The sequence below is a fragment of the Phyllostomus hastatus genome, unplaced genomic scaffold (genome assembly GCF_019186645.2).
Source record: "Phyllostomus hastatus isolate PE091 unplaced genomic scaffold, TTU_PhHast_1.1 phas_scaffold_1674, whole genome shotgun sequence".
Taxonomy (NCBI): Eukaryota; Metazoa; Chordata; class Mammalia; order Chiroptera; family Phyllostomidae; genus Phyllostomus; species Phyllostomus hastatus.
In genome coordinates, this window is record NW_025334011.1 from 31,923,701 (window position 1) to 31,940,667 (window position 16,967).

Consider the following 16,967-nt stretch of genomic DNA (forward strand, 5'->3'; position numbering starts at 1 on the left):
CCCATGTAGCACGGGCTTCCCCCTCTAGGTGAGTGTTCTAGGAACCCATTTGTAACAGTGTACTAGCTGGTTGTTGTGAGAGGGTGCATTCAGCTCCAGGGAATTTCTTTGAAGACTCTTTCAATGTGTTGGTCCATTTCATATGGATGATTTATGAGTGTACCTGTCTACACTGCACTGAGTATTGAGCAGTTTTTAACCAAAAACAGTGTGATGCCCATGGCCCACCTTCCCTATTCACCCAATCTTAACTGAGCAGCAGTTTTTGTTTGCCTGTATGAAAATAGTTCTCTAAAGGAAAAGTTTTGCAAATGTGGAAGAAGTGAAGCAAAAAATGGCAGAAGCACTAACAGGCATCAAAAATGAAAAGTTCAAAAACATCTCGATAGGTGTATTGCATCAAATGGAGAGTACTTTGTAGGTGACTGAAGTTTAAACATGTAAGAATAAATACACAATTTTTAAAAAAATAAATTCCTTCTTTTCATTCCCACTCCTATATTATTAAATGAAACACACTTCCATACAGTTCTTGAATATTCAGAGGTCATCATAAAAACATGCAGAGGTCACTGTAAAAGCATCTCTAACACACTCAGCCTGGGTTACCTGCCTTCTATCTCATGTTCTCCCAGGACTCTGTACATCCTGTCTCCTTATGGTGACTTACAATCGTCATTTCACCCATCTGCCTGTAGTCGTTTCAACTGCTAAGTTTGTGATGATGTGCTATTGGCATGGCACAGCAGAGCTAGGTAGTCTACTCAGATTCCTCAATGGGCTGCCATCCAGGTGTCAGCCAAAGTAGGCGTCACATCTGAGGGCTCAGCAGGGGAAAGGTCTGCCTCCAAAATGGTGATTGACAGAATTTTTTTCTTTGGGAGCTGCTGAAATGAAGGCCTCAGTTTCTTGCTGGCTGGTGTCCAAAAGCTACCCACAACTCCTTACCACAGGAGTCTTCCCAACATTCCCCTTATTTTATCAAAGTATGCAAGCTGAGAAAAAATGGAGTTGATCAGGGAGGTAGACGTCACAGTCCTGTATAACTTAATAATGAAAATCATACCGTTTTTACATTACAGTGTTCATGGATTAGGAGCAAGTCACAAGAACCACACACACACACTCCAGAGGGACTATTACACCAAGGCATATGTAGCAGGTGACAGGGACTCTTGGGGCCAACCTGATGTGGCCACTGCTCTGCTAAAGGGCCAGCAGCTGGTACCATGAGAGCATCCTCTTTCACTGGCAGCCTTTGAGAAATCTTAGAAAACAGGAGAAGTGTCTGCAGCAAACACTAAATGTCTTTCTAGTTGCAAAGGGAAGATGGATCCTGAAAACCATATGCTGTCAGGTGTGATATTGATATCTAGAAATGGTTTCAGATAATGTTGAAATGCAAGCTTTATGAGACCTTTTTAAAGGAGAAGTGGGGAGCCTGGTAACCTGGTATGACTTCACTGAGGAAGAAATTGACCCATTCTCCCTGACTAACAAAGTTCCTAGGCTGCCGCATCATGAAGAAAGGAAGAAATAGTGTCTCTGCACTTTAACAAGGCATTTAGTGCAAACCACAGGTAAATGTGCAGGGGATATTAGACAAATTTCTGACAGGTTGAATGATGTGCTCAAGGGTATTCACATCAAGTGTGGGAATTTTCTTGTTACCTGACACAGAACATAGCCCTACTTTTACAATAAAAATATATAGCTTATACTCATCACATTTATACTTGTAATGAACACTTAAATATATGCAATAATAGAATCTAGTAGAATTCTGACCTTGACCAGCCAGAGGGACGGACGGGTTGAAAATAAATTACAGTGTTACATCCTGTGGCAGGCTGCAAAGGAAGCAGGGCAAGCAAAATAGTAACATTAAACAAAGCAACACTCAGGGGTTCTATCTAGCACAAGTTTCTTATTAGTTTGGGGTGTAATTTCACTGATTTGGTTTCCTGAACTGCACCAACAGAGGCTATCACAATGTGAGGGCACGTGAGAAAGAGGGATTGCCCCTCTGGCGAAGTCATCAAAGCTGTGGGCAGGAGCAGGAGCTGTTAGGAAAGTGGGAGTTCACAAGGCTGAAGGGAGTAGGAGGGGACTTCAGTGGTCTGTCCCAGCAGGAGGCATTGCTAAAACAAAGGCACCACTTCAAGATTCATCCTGGAGTTCAGACAATTATTTTCTTGTCAAAAAGACTCAAAGAAGCCACAGAAAATCAGAGGTTGGAATGAGGTTCGGATACAGGGAGATATGTAATGAAATTAAGGGTTGGGCTTCTTAAGGAATGTTGTTACATGTGTGCTGGATACCAGGAGTGGAGCTTAGTTTAGGAAATTCTGAATAGTGCGTTTTTGATGGCATTTTTGACCAAGTGAAGGGTGAGGGACTTAACTAAGGTCTTGTAGTAGAATTAGTGTTTAGAAATGACTACCATAATAACTATTTTTCATTTTGTGTAAGTCAGCTGTGATTATCAAGGACAACATGACATGTTGAATTTCTTTTTTGTTTTTTGTTTGTTTTTTTAACTTACGAGTCTATGGTGAGCAATGCTGGAGAGAAAATCCATAACCAGCAATGGGTGTGACATTTCTGTGTTCCCTCCCTGGAGCTGTGCCTGCAAGGACTTGAAAGAGATACAAAAAGTTAATGAAATGATTTGTTTTCACAGCAGAATTCTGGGCAGCTACCATCAGCCCCGCCTTGCTTGTGGTTGGTAGAAATAAAAAATGCTGGAGCCTGGCCTTGTACTAGGTTTGCAGTCAGCAGAAGGAAGGAAAGACAGAGTCAGCTTCCCCAGGACTATAAGCAGTAATGGACCTCAAACACAGTCGTTCTGTGAAACTGAATGATGGGCATTTCATGCCAGTGCTTGCATTTGGCACTCTTGCTTCTGATGATGTAAGTCAAACTTAGGGGACCAGGGGACAAACTACCCTACCAGGGCCTAGTACATGAGGGGTCATTTGGAAGGACTGATGTGGCCTCTGCTTCACCACCTCTGACTTTGTACTAAGTGGGATGATGAGCTGCTGGCTCTGGGAAGTCAGAGGTGGGAATTCCGAGGATGAGTTACCTCTATGGTTATTACTGTTGTTATTGTTTGAGTTACTTAGTGTATATGCTCACCATGTATTGTAAGTACTTTACCTGCATTCTCTTCTTTAATTCCTCCACAACTGGCCCAGGTAAGTGCTATGACTCTTCTTATTTCTTACTTGTTTAAAATCTAACCTCGGCTGATCTTGCTGGACCTGTCTGCTTCTCAGTCAGAGTCACTGTGCTCTTGGTTAGGACTCCTTATGGGTAGTGGGCCCAGGAGGAAAGGACAGCTAACGTGACTGCATGTGGCAGCTTTGCTGAAGGTTTGTGGGGCTGGAAGTATTTGCCAGAGAATGTGTGTCACTGAAACTCTTGTCAGCAAAGGAGCCACTATTGTTCCAAGCATAAGGCACTTAGAGAGGATACCTGAAGAGGCATAAGTAACAGAGTCAGAACTGGGCTTCTCAGTTGTATTATTTGCTGATCTGCATGGCTGACTACAATGTTTTCCAAGTGTCAAACTCTGGTCACGGTGCGGAAGGGGCAGCTTTGGGGTGGCCTGGAAGGGATGCCCCAGTGAGTGACAGAGGCCCTCCATTCCACAGAGCCATGAATGAAATGTCAATAGCTGACAGCTTTCAGACAGGCCCAGTTTGTTTGCAGTGACATGATTATCCGTGTGACCACTGTCACAGCTTAAGCTCAGGGCATGTCTTACATACATTACATCTAACTTTTATCATTGGGTTGTCCAAAAAGTTCATTATTTTCCCTAAGATGGCTCTAGTAGCCCTTCATTATCTTTAACTTCATTGGAAATAATTTTGTTAGATTGTATTGTGACAATCTCTTTGTTACATTGTATTTGTGACAATGTATTTGTTAGATGGTATTTTAATGCCAGCTGCCATATCAGTTTGCATTAAAAAACTTATCAAAATTGGTGAATTTTTGTGTAGCCATTTTAATATTGAAGATGAAAGGAAACAAGCAACTTTTTGGCATATGAGGCTTTATCTATTCAAGAAAGGTAAAAAGATAACTGAAATGCAAAAAATCATTTCTACAGTGTATGGGGAAGGTTCTGTGAATGATTCAAAGTATCAAAAGTGGTTTACAAAGTTTCTTGGTGGAGATTCCTCACTGGATGATACTTTATCATTGGGTAGAGCAGTCGAAGTTGATAGTGATCAAATCAAGACATTAATTGAGAGCAATCAATATTATACCATGTAGAGGATAGTTTACATACTCAAAATATACAAATCAATAAAATTATTGGTAAAATGAAAAAATGCAACTTCTATTTAATGGAAAAAACTAAATGGGCTTTTTGGCCAAACCAATACATTTGTTAAAGGCAGAGAATAGGGGAAAAAAAATCTCATAATCTTCTCTGAAGAATAAAAAAAACATGTACATCTGCTTAGCACAGTATAAAAGGTGCAAAGTGAAATGGAGACTTCTTCTGCATCCTAACCAGGGTTCTGTTCTGAATGCAACTCCCCCAACTTCACCCGAAGTTGTTGTGCATCACAGGAGGAACAGGGAGCCTGGTCCAGCTCCTGTGCCTGTGACTTCTTTTGTACAGTCAGGTGTGTGTTCTGGGAAACACCCCAACTCAGTGTCTCAGACTCAGTCGTGAAGGCATGGAGCACTGCAACTCTGAGGCAGGCTGTGTGAACGTGCCCACGCTGCCCCCAGGCAGAGCCTGTGTGCTGAGGGAGGAGCAGCCATTCCTTGGGCACCACCTGCTCTTGCTGTGGGTTTTCCTGGGAGTGGCTCAGGTGTGCTGTCCTCTCAGTCCTTTCATAGAAGTTCTGGTGCTGAGCAGGGTCAGACTCATGTACCCACCTGTTTGTGAAACCACTATGTTGATTTTAGCTGTCTCACAGGCTGGGATAAATATTAGAATTTATTTTTTAATGTTTGGCTTGGTGGGAAGAAAGGAACAATAAATTGTTTGATTTTACGGGTGTAGCTATCAAGATAATCGGGGTAGGGAGGGTAATTATTAATTAAATTAATTAACCAATTCCACAATGAAGAATAAACTTCTTCTCAATATTAAAATATCACTAGCAGTAGAGAAAGCCTGCACAGAAAATAGTTCTGCTCTCTGGAGATTTGACTGCTAGGTAAAGTCCTTGAAGCACAATGAGCAACTACCTAACAATACTAGATATTACATGACTAAATGCCAAGGGAAGTTGAAATGTTTGGAAAGAGGGAGGCTTGTGTAAAGTGGGGGCTTCTGGGAAAGCTCCAAGGAGGAGCTGAGCTGAGCTGAGATTAAGCAGGCTTGACGTCGGAAATAGATGTTCTGGTGAGCAGTGGTGTGTTGCCACCCTTCAAGGCCAGGCAGGTTCACGGTATTCAAGCAGTTGGAAAAATATTCACGGAGGCATTGGGATGTCTGGCATGTCTCTTTATTCATGGGTGGGTAAGCCATGCACACTGCAAGCTGCAAGTCTTTCTACATGTCACATGTCATGGCCCTTGCTCCCCGCATGGCACCCATCGTGTCACCTGTCCCCTTGCATATCTCTCATCATCATCACCCCCAACAGGGAGTCCCTTCCTGTTTTAAATAGTAGAGGGTATCAAAGCCAGCAAGATGCCCAAATATTACATAATATAACATAATTCCATATATGCGAGCCCTCTTCATGTTATGGGAACAGTTTATTGGACCCAGTCTCAAGGCTATGAGAATGCTAGTTATCAGGCCCCTCCACGTCTATGGGAACACTGCTTCCTTTAGCTACCCAGACAGCTGGGTAAGGAAGCCAGATTGCCTCCACTTACTTACCCTACAAGTGGCTTCTGAATGTTCTGAACTTTCTGGCTTCTTTCAAGTAGCACAGGCACGCTTCTATTTCAGTCCCTTCACAGAAGCTGTGATGCTGACCCAGGGGCAGCCCCACGCAGCCCCTGGGCCCTGGGGGTGAAACAGAAGGCATGGAGGACTGAGGATGGAGGACAAAACGTTGCCTGAAGTAGAGAGGATGGACTTCAGGCAGAGGAGCCCTCATGTTTCCTATGGGAAAGGGGAATTAATTTAAAGACCCCTTTTAAAAGTTGGAATGAGATTTAGAAATTGTTCATGAGTTTTTCATTAAATCATCTATCTATATATCTAGACAATGACAACCAAAACAAAACCAAGATTTAAAATTCCCTGGTGATCCAGTTGGGTCCCAGGCCATTATAATATTCCTTGTCCCCACTGCCAGCCCTTCTAGACCCCAGCCACACTCAGGCAGTACTTCTGGGGCCTGGATCGCTTGCCTCATGGGGTAATCACTGACAGGCCTGAGCACCTGGTCAATGCCCTCGCTCAGCGGTAATTGCTAACATTGTTCATTCAGGGCTGTTCCCAGGCATGGAAGCACCCAGAGCTGCCCTAGTGATTGCCAGAACTCCAGACATGCCCCTCCCTGCCACCAGCATAGAGAGGACACTCTATCTTCTTCTGAAAAGCAGGATCAGTCATTCAGTCACCACTGTCCACACAGTAATCGCCATATAAACCCAGGATTGACAGGCAGGGACCCGGAATGACTAGGGGGAAGCCATGGCTTGGGTTAGGTGGAGCCCGTCCTGTGTCACCTGGTAAAGGTTTCTGTCACTGGGAACCAGCTACTTTGGTCAGGCAGGTCCTAAAGTTGCGCACACAGGCACCATAAACTCCTAGGTGGGAAAGGGAGGGTAGGAGCAGAGTGTGCCAGGTGCTGTCTCATTCCTGGGCACGTTGAACAGATTCTCTACTGAATGGCTTGATTTTCTATGTTGCATGTGAAGACCTTTCCACTAGTTCATTCAGACAAGGGGTAGAGTTCATAAACTCTAATTTATAAGTTTATAGAGTTTATAATCTCCAGTTGATGAATCTGGAGTTTAGTGCATGCCTCCGGGGTACAGGTTTGTCCCTGAGGCTGTTTGTTACTCAAGCAGGGGAAGAGGAGACACGGAGAGACAGCTGGAGAAACTACTCTTAAGGAAATAAATTACGTCTCTCTGAGTCGGGCTAATTGCCAACCCTCCTTACTTATATTTTGTAGGTTCCTAAGAGCAAGGCTGCTGAGGCCACCAAAATGGCAATTGATGTAGGTTTCCGTCACATCGACGCGGCATACGTCTATCAAAACGAGAAGGAGGTTGGCCAGGCCATTCGAGACAAAATCGCGGATGGCACTGTGAAGAGAGAGGACATATTCTACACCACCAAGGTGCTGTGTGTGGGGTGACGAGAGGCCGCTGTCAGAGTGGATACATTATTTTGGAAAAACAAGAGACAAAAAAAGCAAAAAGCTCTGGTCTTAGTTGAATAATTCATTGACCTCCTAACATTGTAGAGGCCCATCTAGAAAAACAGAACACAGGAAAGGACTGCACTGCTCTGGAATGTGTTAGGGGTGGGGTACAGGTTCCCATCCTCTGTGAACAGGGTCCCATTCACAGGTAAAACTATAGTAAGATATTCACCTTCTTCATCTGCTGTGTGGGATGACTGAGCCACTACAGGGTGGGCCCACTCCTTTCATTCTTCAGCAGATTCCCTCAGGACATATCCAAGTGAGGTGGACATATTATCCCGAGAGGAGAGTCTGACTAGGAAATACTGTTTTCAAGTCAGCACTGAAATTTGTAAAAATTTTCTTAGGTGGAAAATCCTGCTTCCAATGTAAAGAGAGCCATGGGCTCTATCAATGGTCCAATGGTGTCCACAGCAATGATGACTTGTTTTCAGAGCGTGAACTCCTCAGCAGCCCTGGGTCCAGGCATTTGTTATATAGGGCAGTGTGCTCCATTTCCCCTTGCCCGACATGTCTTGACTGTCCTTTCAGAGATGACTTTTCTAATCCTTGAAACCTGTTGTTTGCTTTTCCTGGCCCATCTAAGTTTTACTTGCAGTTTTCTTACAGTCACTCAAGTAAACCTCAGTAATCTGTGAAGAAGCTCATATATATTAAGTAACATAAATTTAGCCCCCAAATTCTTATTTTTACACCAGCACACATGTTTGTTACCACATCTTAGTCTCTTAACTATGATGTTCAATTTTGGCTCCCAGAAGTGTGACATCATAAGACATTTTTCAATTTCCTTTTGTTACTGCAGCTTTGGGCTACTTTCCTTCGACCAGAACTGGTTCGACCAGCCCTGGAAAGATCACTGAAGAATCTTCAACTGGACTATGTAGATCTCTTCATCATTCATATTCCAACAGCAATGAAGGTGAGCTTTTGTCTTCCTTGACATGCCCAAGAGTATTTCACTGCTGCTGTTGCCCCTCCAGTATCTCATTCCAGCTAGGCTTTTTGGGTTCTCACCGAGAGAGGTAGATTTGAGTGGGGTGGCTAGAACTGCTAAATGAACTCTCCTTCATAATTACATTACCTCACTTTAACTAAGTCAAGATTTTTTATCCTCATCCCAGAGTCTTGAGAAGGATGGCAATGCAATGATCTCACTGTCTCCACCTCAAATCACTGAGGTCACTGCGATCTGTGTCTAAGTAATGAGCCCTTGTCTGTGGTTCCTGAGTCATGAGGCCCTCAATAAAGCTGAGCTACAAAAGATAGTGGAGACACAATGGGACATCCACACCTGGTAGTGGGAGGGTCCCTTGAATATGGACCCTGAGCCCAATGCAGACAGAGGCACCCTGGGGTGGTTCATGTTGCACAACTGGGCTCCTTTGGGCTTTGCTGGTCCAGCTTCTCATTGCAGTGGACATTCACTGAGCACATCTGGTGTTCTCACTCTTTGATGGGTTATCATAAACTGAACTAAAGCACAGTCTTAATAGTAAAGGGAAACCCTATCGTACACCCAGCCTGTCCTTGTGAAACAACATGAATCACAGCTGTAGGTAAATTATTCTTAGTGAAGTACTTTTGGTCATTTGGTGACAGGAAGGTTGAGGTAATTGAGGGAGAGGTCCTGTGCTTCATTCTGGGATGGGATTCTGATTTTCTCCCCCAAAACCTTCTCTCACACATATCACACACACACACAGGCACGCTGCTCGCAAAACAGCACATTGAAGTTTGCATAAACAAGGTGGTCAGGCATCAGGAAGGCCATTCTTGAAAAAATTTTTTCTTCCCTCTCCCTGTATTCCAGCCTGGAGAGGACCTTATACCAAAGGATGTCAGTGGGAAAGTTATTTTAGATACAGTGGACTTACGTGACACGTGGGAGGTGAGTTCTGCTACTGCCCCCCCCAACACACTGTCACAGGAGGACATCCCCACACAGGCGCAGAAGAAACAGGCTCTGACCCCATCTGTCTCTGCCCTCAGACATGTCACCAAACTCCTCTGTACCTTGGAGTTTAGGGCTGTAAAGCAAGGGACTGAAATGGAATCACAGGTGTGGTCTATTTTTAATGTAAACTTCTGTGATTCTAGTGGGGGTTTCCTTGCCCACTGATCAGGTAGAGCTTGGGGCCTGAAAAGAGTCATCATAAGAAGCAAACTCCAGGGGAGTGAGACCTCTGCTCCAGGACAGATAAACACAGCAGGGTTGGAGGAAGCTGCTGTGAGCTTAGCAGGACCACAGTGAAGCCTACCCTTCTGTAATTCATTCCATACACTCCTTTCAGCCATCTAGGACAGAGGAAGCAGAAAACCTTCAACTAGTGGAAAACCTCAAAGGTCCTCTTTGACCCTGACTCTGATATGACAACATTTGTTAAAGAACTATTGTTATGCACTAGGCAGGAAAACAGGCATCATTGGAGGGGGTAGGGAGGTGAGGGGAGTTTAAAAGCATCTTAATGTCTAATTACTGCTCTGGATATGTGTGTCACAGACCCAAAGACACAAGGGATAAAGTACTTTAGGAAGTAATATATCTAAATGATAAAACTGTTTCATTGAGCCAAATTGTTATTTATGTTCAGATGCTTAGTTTCCCTAAAGTTCCCTGTCCAATGAGAGGGCTGAACTACACTACAGGTTTGCCACACGTGCCCTTCCTCCCCAGGCCCTGGAGAAGTGTAAGGATGCAGGTTTAACCAAGTCCATTGGGGTGTCCAATTTCAATCACAAACTGCTGGAGATGATCCTGAACAAGCCAGGGCTCAAGTACAAGCCTGTCTGCAACCAGGTGAGGCCATGTCCATGGTTACTTCTTTACTTCTGCCCTTCATACCCTCTTTCTTGAGTAAAAGTCCCAAGGTTTTGGGCTTCATGCCAACTAGTTATATACCTGATCAACCCTTTATTGTGATAAGAAATTCCAGAGAAAAAACAGGTTGAATGAAGTGGAAAGATCATGACTTTTGTTATGCAAGAGGTAGGTTTGAGGTCCCCAGGAGACATCCATGTGGAGATGCTGAGTTGGAGGGTGGCAGTGTTGGTCTGGAGCTCAAGTGGTGGTCAAGGTTGGAGGTACATATCATGGAGTCATTGATGTCAGGGTGGCAATTAAACTGACAGGAACTGATTCCCTCTCCTAGGGAAGTTCATGGAATGACCACAAAGAGGGCATGAAATTCAATATTTAAGGATCAGGCAAAAGGTACTGGTTAGGGGACTGAGTAGGAGTGGGCAAACATGGAGGGAGAAAATGAGGAGCGTGTGGTGTCAGGGAATCAAAGAAGATACTTGAAAAGGTTCCTGTGACCCATGGGTGGATCCTGCTGGGAGCAGCCAGTCCAACAAGGGATGGAAAAGGCATGGGGTTTTATGACACAAAGTTCATAGGAAACCTCACAGGTGCAGTACTGAGGGGTGAGGGGAAAAAGCCAGAGAAAACAGATATTGGAAAGTGAGGAGGTAGATGAATCATAACTAAGAGATATAATTTTTTTAAATAACACTGTTGCTAATCTAATGTTCAATCACTATGATATTGTAAAATTGAGTATCCCTTTTGTAAAATACTCTGAAAATTATGCAAAAACCATTCAAATATTTATACTCTTCATCTTAGTTATTAACTTCTAGGATTCTATTGGTAGAAAATAATTCATAATATGGTAAAATATGACCCTGGCTCCTTTCCTCCTCTCTCCTTCTTTCTCCTTTTATTTCATTCTCTCTCTCTCTTTTTCTCTCTCTCAACTTATTGTGAGAGAAACTAGGCCTGTATTCCTTTAAAACTTTTCTGACAATTGGTTTTACTGATTGATCCCTGTGATACTCTTTGATATCTTGCTGTTTTGTTCTTCTTGTAAATTGGATGTTATATCTAAAACTTGATCACATATATGTAATTGTGAATTCATGAATTCAACCAATGTACTCACTTTCTTAATGATGATTGAATTGTCATCATTAATCAGAAGATGTCTCTTTAGATGAACTTGCATCCTCTGACATCCCTCAGCATGCTTCCTATCTCCTTTACTAGAATACAAGATGTTCTAGGCTCAGTTTGTAGCTCTTTGGGCCAGGAGTCGAGTCAGTTATTTTTCTGGGGAATCCTGGTTTCTTTCCACAAGGAATGACATGTAGAGGTCACCACCAGGATATAACAGTCTTTAATAATTTTAAACACTACTAAAAATTAAGAAAGTTGTTTTTTGACTTCTGAAAGTCAATAGAATTTTAATGTAGTTCAGAAGGTACATGAGAAAATGACCAATATGGAAAATGTGCACATATTAATGTAGTATTAGGTAATTCTTCAAAGGCTTCTCAAATTGACATGGTATTGGCTCATATATTCTGATACTTTCTGGTCTTGGAATTCACAGGTGGAATGTCACCCGTACCTCAACCAGAGCAAACTGCTGGAGTTCTGCAAGTCCAAGGACATTGTTCTTGTTGCTTACAGTGCCCTGGGGTCCCAAAGAGACCCTACCTGGTAATGAGAGTATCAGAGTTAACCTATGTCAGCTACTGTGTTGGTGATGAAACACTTTTTTAAAATTCAGATTTAACATTTTATTATGGAAAACTTCAAATGTAAAAAATGCAAACACAACAGTGTAGTGAGCTCTCATGTACCTTCACTGAATTTCCAAGTCATCAACATTCTTTCATTCTTGTTTCACACATACATCCATCTTCCCCAAACTACATTCCAAGTACTATTTTTAAAAGAGATTGTGTGATAAAATTTATATGGCTTGCCATGCATTAATCATAACAGTACAATGATGACAAATAGATGTACTGCATAACACACTTCTCTTGATGATCTGGGGAATTTGGGAGAAAGGGACACTACACTATAGATTTCTAGTCCTACAGCCTTCAAACCCTCCTTTTCTGGTTTTCTTTTCAGGGTGGAAAAGGATAGCCCCATTCTCTTGGAGGATCCAATTATGAATGCCATTGCCAAGAAACACAGCAGAAATCCAGGGCAAGTGGCCCTGCGCTACCAAGTGCAGAGAGGGGTGGTGGTCCTGGCCAAGAGCTTCAATGAGAAGAGAATCAAAGAGAACTTCCAGGTATAGGCTGCACACCGAATTTCCAGAGTGAGGAAATGGTGCTCTCTGGACTGTGAGACCCTAAATGCAGGGACTGTCTCTGGGCCATGTTTGAGCATGTTTTCCCCAGAAGAAGTCCTGGCAGATAGAAAGCTACATAAAAGTTTATAGACGGACAAACTAAAACATGAATGAATAAATGTTTCCCCTAAACTCTCCTTCATATATCTTCTGGTCCCTTGGGTCAGTCAGTGATCTTCAACTTGTTTTGCTGTGAACCTCATGAGAGACTATGTAAACTCTATGACATTTTATGAGGACAGCTAACAATTTCATGATAAGTTTACTATTTGCAAACTATTTACTATGCTCTATATACTATTTAGAGCATAGTATATTTGTCATGTATTTGCTCCCAAACCTTGAAGCTATAGGTTTAGTTCATTCAATTTATGGAAATGTGTAATAAGCAAATTTAAATCTCATTGTTAAACCAATCAGAAAGAAATCCCACATTAACTTTAAGGTCAACCCAACATGTTAATATACAGGGATAGGCAAAGGTAGGTTTACAGTCATTGGTATAGAAAATAATACAACAGTTAATAAATAATAATGCAACAATAAACTGTGTTTCACATACTCACAACTGTATTGTAATTTTGCTGCACCCTCATATTCCCATGACAACCAAATCAGTCCTAGAGTATATTTTTAAGATGAATGAATGGTTACTAGATAGATAATAGATAGATAAATAGATAGATATAGATACAGGCATTGAGTTTTCAATGAAATTGTCTTCTGGATAAAACAATGAGCTTCCTGTTTTCATACTTCTTAACCACGATCTCTCTGCCTTGTTATTAATTCACTCTCCACTAGGGGACAGTCAGTTTGTATCATCAAACAAAAACAAATCTGGACTTAAAAGATCTTTTATTCAAAAGGGAAAACTCTCTGAATATTGGATCTGTAAGTGTCTCAATGACTGATCAGAAAGATTGTTCTTTTATAAGGCAGTAAACATTGGTGAGTAGGTGTGTTACTGAATAATTGATCAGAAAATGCTTTTTTTGAGGTCAACAGCTCCTCAAAGAGGCCGTTTGTTCTTCTTTCCAAAGTTTGCTTTAGTTCACACAGTTAGGTCACATGTAAGGAGTGTGTGTGGTGGTTGTGATGGGGAACAGACTGAAGTTTGGTCCAAACAGCAGGTATTTTGTAAACACCGTTTTCTGTAAAGTGGAACTTAGGAGGAGAGGGAGTGGGAATGGAGAAGTGGAAAACCCAGGAGGAGTGTTCTCAGGGCAGGAGATAGGAAGTGGTGACAGGGGACACCCTCCCTAGTTCTCTCCTTGTCTCAGTCCAGCCAGAAAGTCCTCAAGTTGCCCATTGGAAGCCAGCTGCTTTGGGGGAGAGTAATGTGATTCTTTCTCTTCTTTTAGATTTTTGACTTTGAACTGACTCCAGAAGACATTAAAGCAATTGATGGCCTCAACAGAAATTTCCGTTTTTTTCAACTACTAATGTAAGTGACTTGTAGATTGTGTTTTCCAGAATGTTTTCTATAGCATGTACATTAGCAGAAGAACTCACCCTCCTTATATCTGGGAGACAGGTTTGATTTCTGGCGTAGAAAGAAAACATGAGTTTCCCAGAGACCTCAGAGATAGGTGTACTCCAGGCCCCGTATCTGACCCAACAAAAATATGAGTGGGGTCTGGAACAGACCATAAATTAAATGGTCAAAGTTTGCATCATGGTGAATTCATGACTCTATACCCTAATTCCTGTGCCTGGTTTATGTCCACTCAGCTCTGACTTACCCATTTGACACAGGAGGCACAGTGCCTTGGCCTACTATACCATTAGGGATGGTAACCTAAAAATAAAAGGCCATTTAAAGGAAGAGGCAACAAACATTTATTGAATCAATAAGAATAGCTATTTGGGCATCATTAGTTCAGGCAGAAGCCCAAACAATGTTCTGACTAGGAGATAAAGGCAATGGGTATTTATGAGAAAGGGAAGGGGAACAACTATTACATGCACAGATGTCCATTCTAACTAATGATTTTAATTTTCAGCCTAGTAGCCCTCAGTCCAGTACTTCTGATTGCTTCTTGTTATCCTTGCAAGCAGTTCCCTGGGACACAATCCTGTTTAGACCCTCTCCAAAGAATATTTTGCCCTTTCAAACATTAAAAAAGTTTGAGGGATGAGAAATGCATGTCAGTTAGTTCCTCTGCTAGGCAACCCTGGCTCCATATGAAAGGGGCTCTGTTCATACTGTTGTTTACAGGAGCCTATGAAAATATTTCACCTTTCATTCTTTTTGAAATCAGGAGAAAACATGGCTATGCTCATAATGAACATGTAATAATGACTGCACCCTGGACCCTATTCATTTTTGTCCTAACACAATTGTGAAATGTAACATGAACAGTTTCTTCATGGAGGAGAGGGCCCATGAAGGCAAGTGTGCGTATATGTGGGAACATCACAATGGAGAGCTGCTTCTACCTCTTCCTCAGAGTCTGTAGCATTTCTTCACAACTGGGCATTTTTCCCCCAAGACACTGTCCATTTCTTCCAAATTTATCATTTTATTGGCATTTTATCCTTATCACAAACCCCATTTCCTTAGTCATGTAATGTCACTAAACTGAATTACAAATGGATCACAAAGTTATTTGACCCTTGTCCCTCATGTGTCCACTGTGGCGTACACTAGCATAAGATCCTGTGATTTCTCTTGTTTCTCAAGTCAAGATGTGCCCAGGGTCACCTCTGTCCATTAGGAGAGTAGCCCCTGAAGCCTCTTCCTCCTGGACTTTGACTATTCACAAACATAGAAGCCTGTTGTTCAGTTCCTGCAGGAGGGTCTCGAGATTGAAGGGAAGGAAGACTCACTAAATTGAGAGGAGTTTGTGAAGGAGTTAGAGATAAGGTATTAAAACTTTAGCTCTAGAGTTAAGATTTAGTTTCAAAAGAAAGATCTCAAAACTCTCCTGTTTAACTCTGTTTAAAGCTGCATTGTGTTGCTGAGAAAAGACATTATAAATGAAAAGGTTGTGGGAAGTAACTTTTCTGCATCCAAGGCTTTTAAGTGTAAGTCTGTGATCTTCATCAGGACAGTGGCAATACTTGCACCTGTTCCAGGCCCCTTGAAAAGTCCAGCTCCTGGCACACAAAATTTCTTAAAATGCACTCTTCAATGCAATTAAACTGAAAGAGACAAATTTTAAAAAGCAGATGAGAGCCTGGGAAAAAAGGAGAATAATGGCAACACTGATTACTGTATAAGAAATGTTCTTATAAATTGTATGAAAACACTTTGACTGGTGTGGATCAGTTGGATGGGCATTGTCCCACAAAGCCAAGGGTCATCAGTTCGACTCACAGGTTGGGCATATGGCCTGGTTGCAGTTTACAGCTGGGGACATACAAGATATAACTCATTGATGTTTGTCTCAGTCATTGATGTTTCTCTCCCTCTAACCTCCCACCCTTCCCCTTTCTCTAAAAGCTTAATAAATAAATTTTAAGAAAATAAATTAAAAAATTGTATGAAAGCTGTAATTACATTTGGCAGGCATGGTAATGCAGTCATACATATTGTCTTCTCAAGAAAGAAGGAAGTTCTTTAACAGAGAGACCCTGACCTGTTGAATGAATTTGTGAAACAAAACAAAACAAAACAAAACAAAAAAAACCGCCCCCCCCCCCCCGCCCACCCCCAATCCTTATGTGAACATTGTCATGAGTGCAGGGACAAAAATGACATGTGGAACAAAATAACTACTGCATTTCATAGTTCTCACATATAACAGCAAACTGTAATCTAAAGCAAACTAGCTTTTTCTTGGCTTTTCTACTGCATATGAATCTACTGTGGGAACTGAGTGTATGGACCAGGAGCTACATGTCTTTATGTTGATGTAGAAGGAAGGGCATGGTGGGAAATTGAGAATTTTTAGCCCATTCTGACTGTGTCCACAGACAAACTCTGTTTTTGAAAGCTTGGGACTGAGTTAGTAAATGAATATCCCTCCTTCTCTTTCAGTGTTGTTGATCACCCTTATTATCCATTTTCTGAAGAATATTGACCATCAGCTATCTAACATGAGTTGTAGCAGAATCTCCTGCTTCTAGGGGTGTGAAGAAGATTTCTGCACTTGGAGGTGATTAAAAGCAGTTCTGTAGATTCAGGCTACCTGCCTGTCTTCTTTAAAACTTTTTTTTTTAATTTTAGGAAACAATAAAAACATTAGAAATAAGAATGTTTGTTTTTCCTGATAATTAAAATAATACATACAAATTAACAGAAAACTTGGACAATAAAAGAGAAAGGAAAGAGAATAAAGATGTCCTGTTCTTAGCCTATTTAAAAATCCTGAGAATTTGGGTGCATTTTCCTTCATGATTTTCCTGTACAAATGGTGAGTGTGCTTATTTACAAAAATGAAATAATCTTCAACTTACAGGTTATATACTTAAGATAACTATTTTTCCAAGCAAT

At 41.8% G+C, this 16,967-nt stretch overlaps 1 protein-coding gene across 3 annotated transcripts; it reads left to right on the plus strand.

Annotated features, from left to right (window-relative positions):
- Positions 1 to 2,751: 2,751 nt before the first annotated feature.
- AKR1C8 (aldo-keto reductase family 1 member C8) lies at positions 2,752 to 16,725 on the plus strand. 3 transcript variants are annotated; one of them, XM_045858029.1, is made up of 10 exons: positions 2,755 to 2,913; positions 7,119 to 7,286; positions 8,179 to 8,295; positions 9,187 to 9,264; positions 10,051 to 10,173; positions 11,768 to 11,877; positions 12,301 to 12,466; positions 13,891 to 13,973; positions 14,791 to 14,920; positions 16,512 to 16,725. In XM_045858029.1, the coding sequence occupies exons 1-9, from the start codon at positions 2,827 to 2,829 to the stop codon at positions 14,873 to 14,875; spliced, it is 1,017 nt and encodes a 338-aa protein (XP_045713985.1). In that variant the 5' UTR covers positions 2,755 to 2,826; the 3' UTR covers positions 14,876 to 14,920; positions 16,512 to 16,725. The 3 variants fall into 3 exon arrangements, with proteins under 3 accessions (XP_045713987.1, XP_045713985.1, XP_045713986.1); XM_045858031.1 differs by lacking the exon at positions 7,119 to 7,286 and having other exon boundaries at positions 2,752 to 2,913; XM_045858030.1 differs by lacking the exon at positions 14,791 to 14,920 and having other exon boundaries at positions 2,756 to 2,913.
- The last annotated feature ends 242 nt before the right edge of the window (positions 16,726 to 16,967 follow it).

Bases quoted from the DNA above. Each gene is read 5' to 3' on its own strand.
- AKR1C8 (XM_045858029.1), top strand. From the start codon at position 2,827: ATGGACCTCAAACACAGTCGTTCTGTGAAACTGAATGATGGGCATTTC. The intron at 2,914-7,118 runs GTAAGTCAAACT...TATATTTTGTAG, and splicing joins GCACTCTTGCTTCTGATGAT to GTTCCTAAGAGCAAGGCTGC. The intron at 12,467-13,890 runs GTATAGGCTGCA...CTCTTCTTTTAG, and splicing joins GAATCAAAGAGAACTTCCAG to ATTTTTGACTTTGAACTGAC.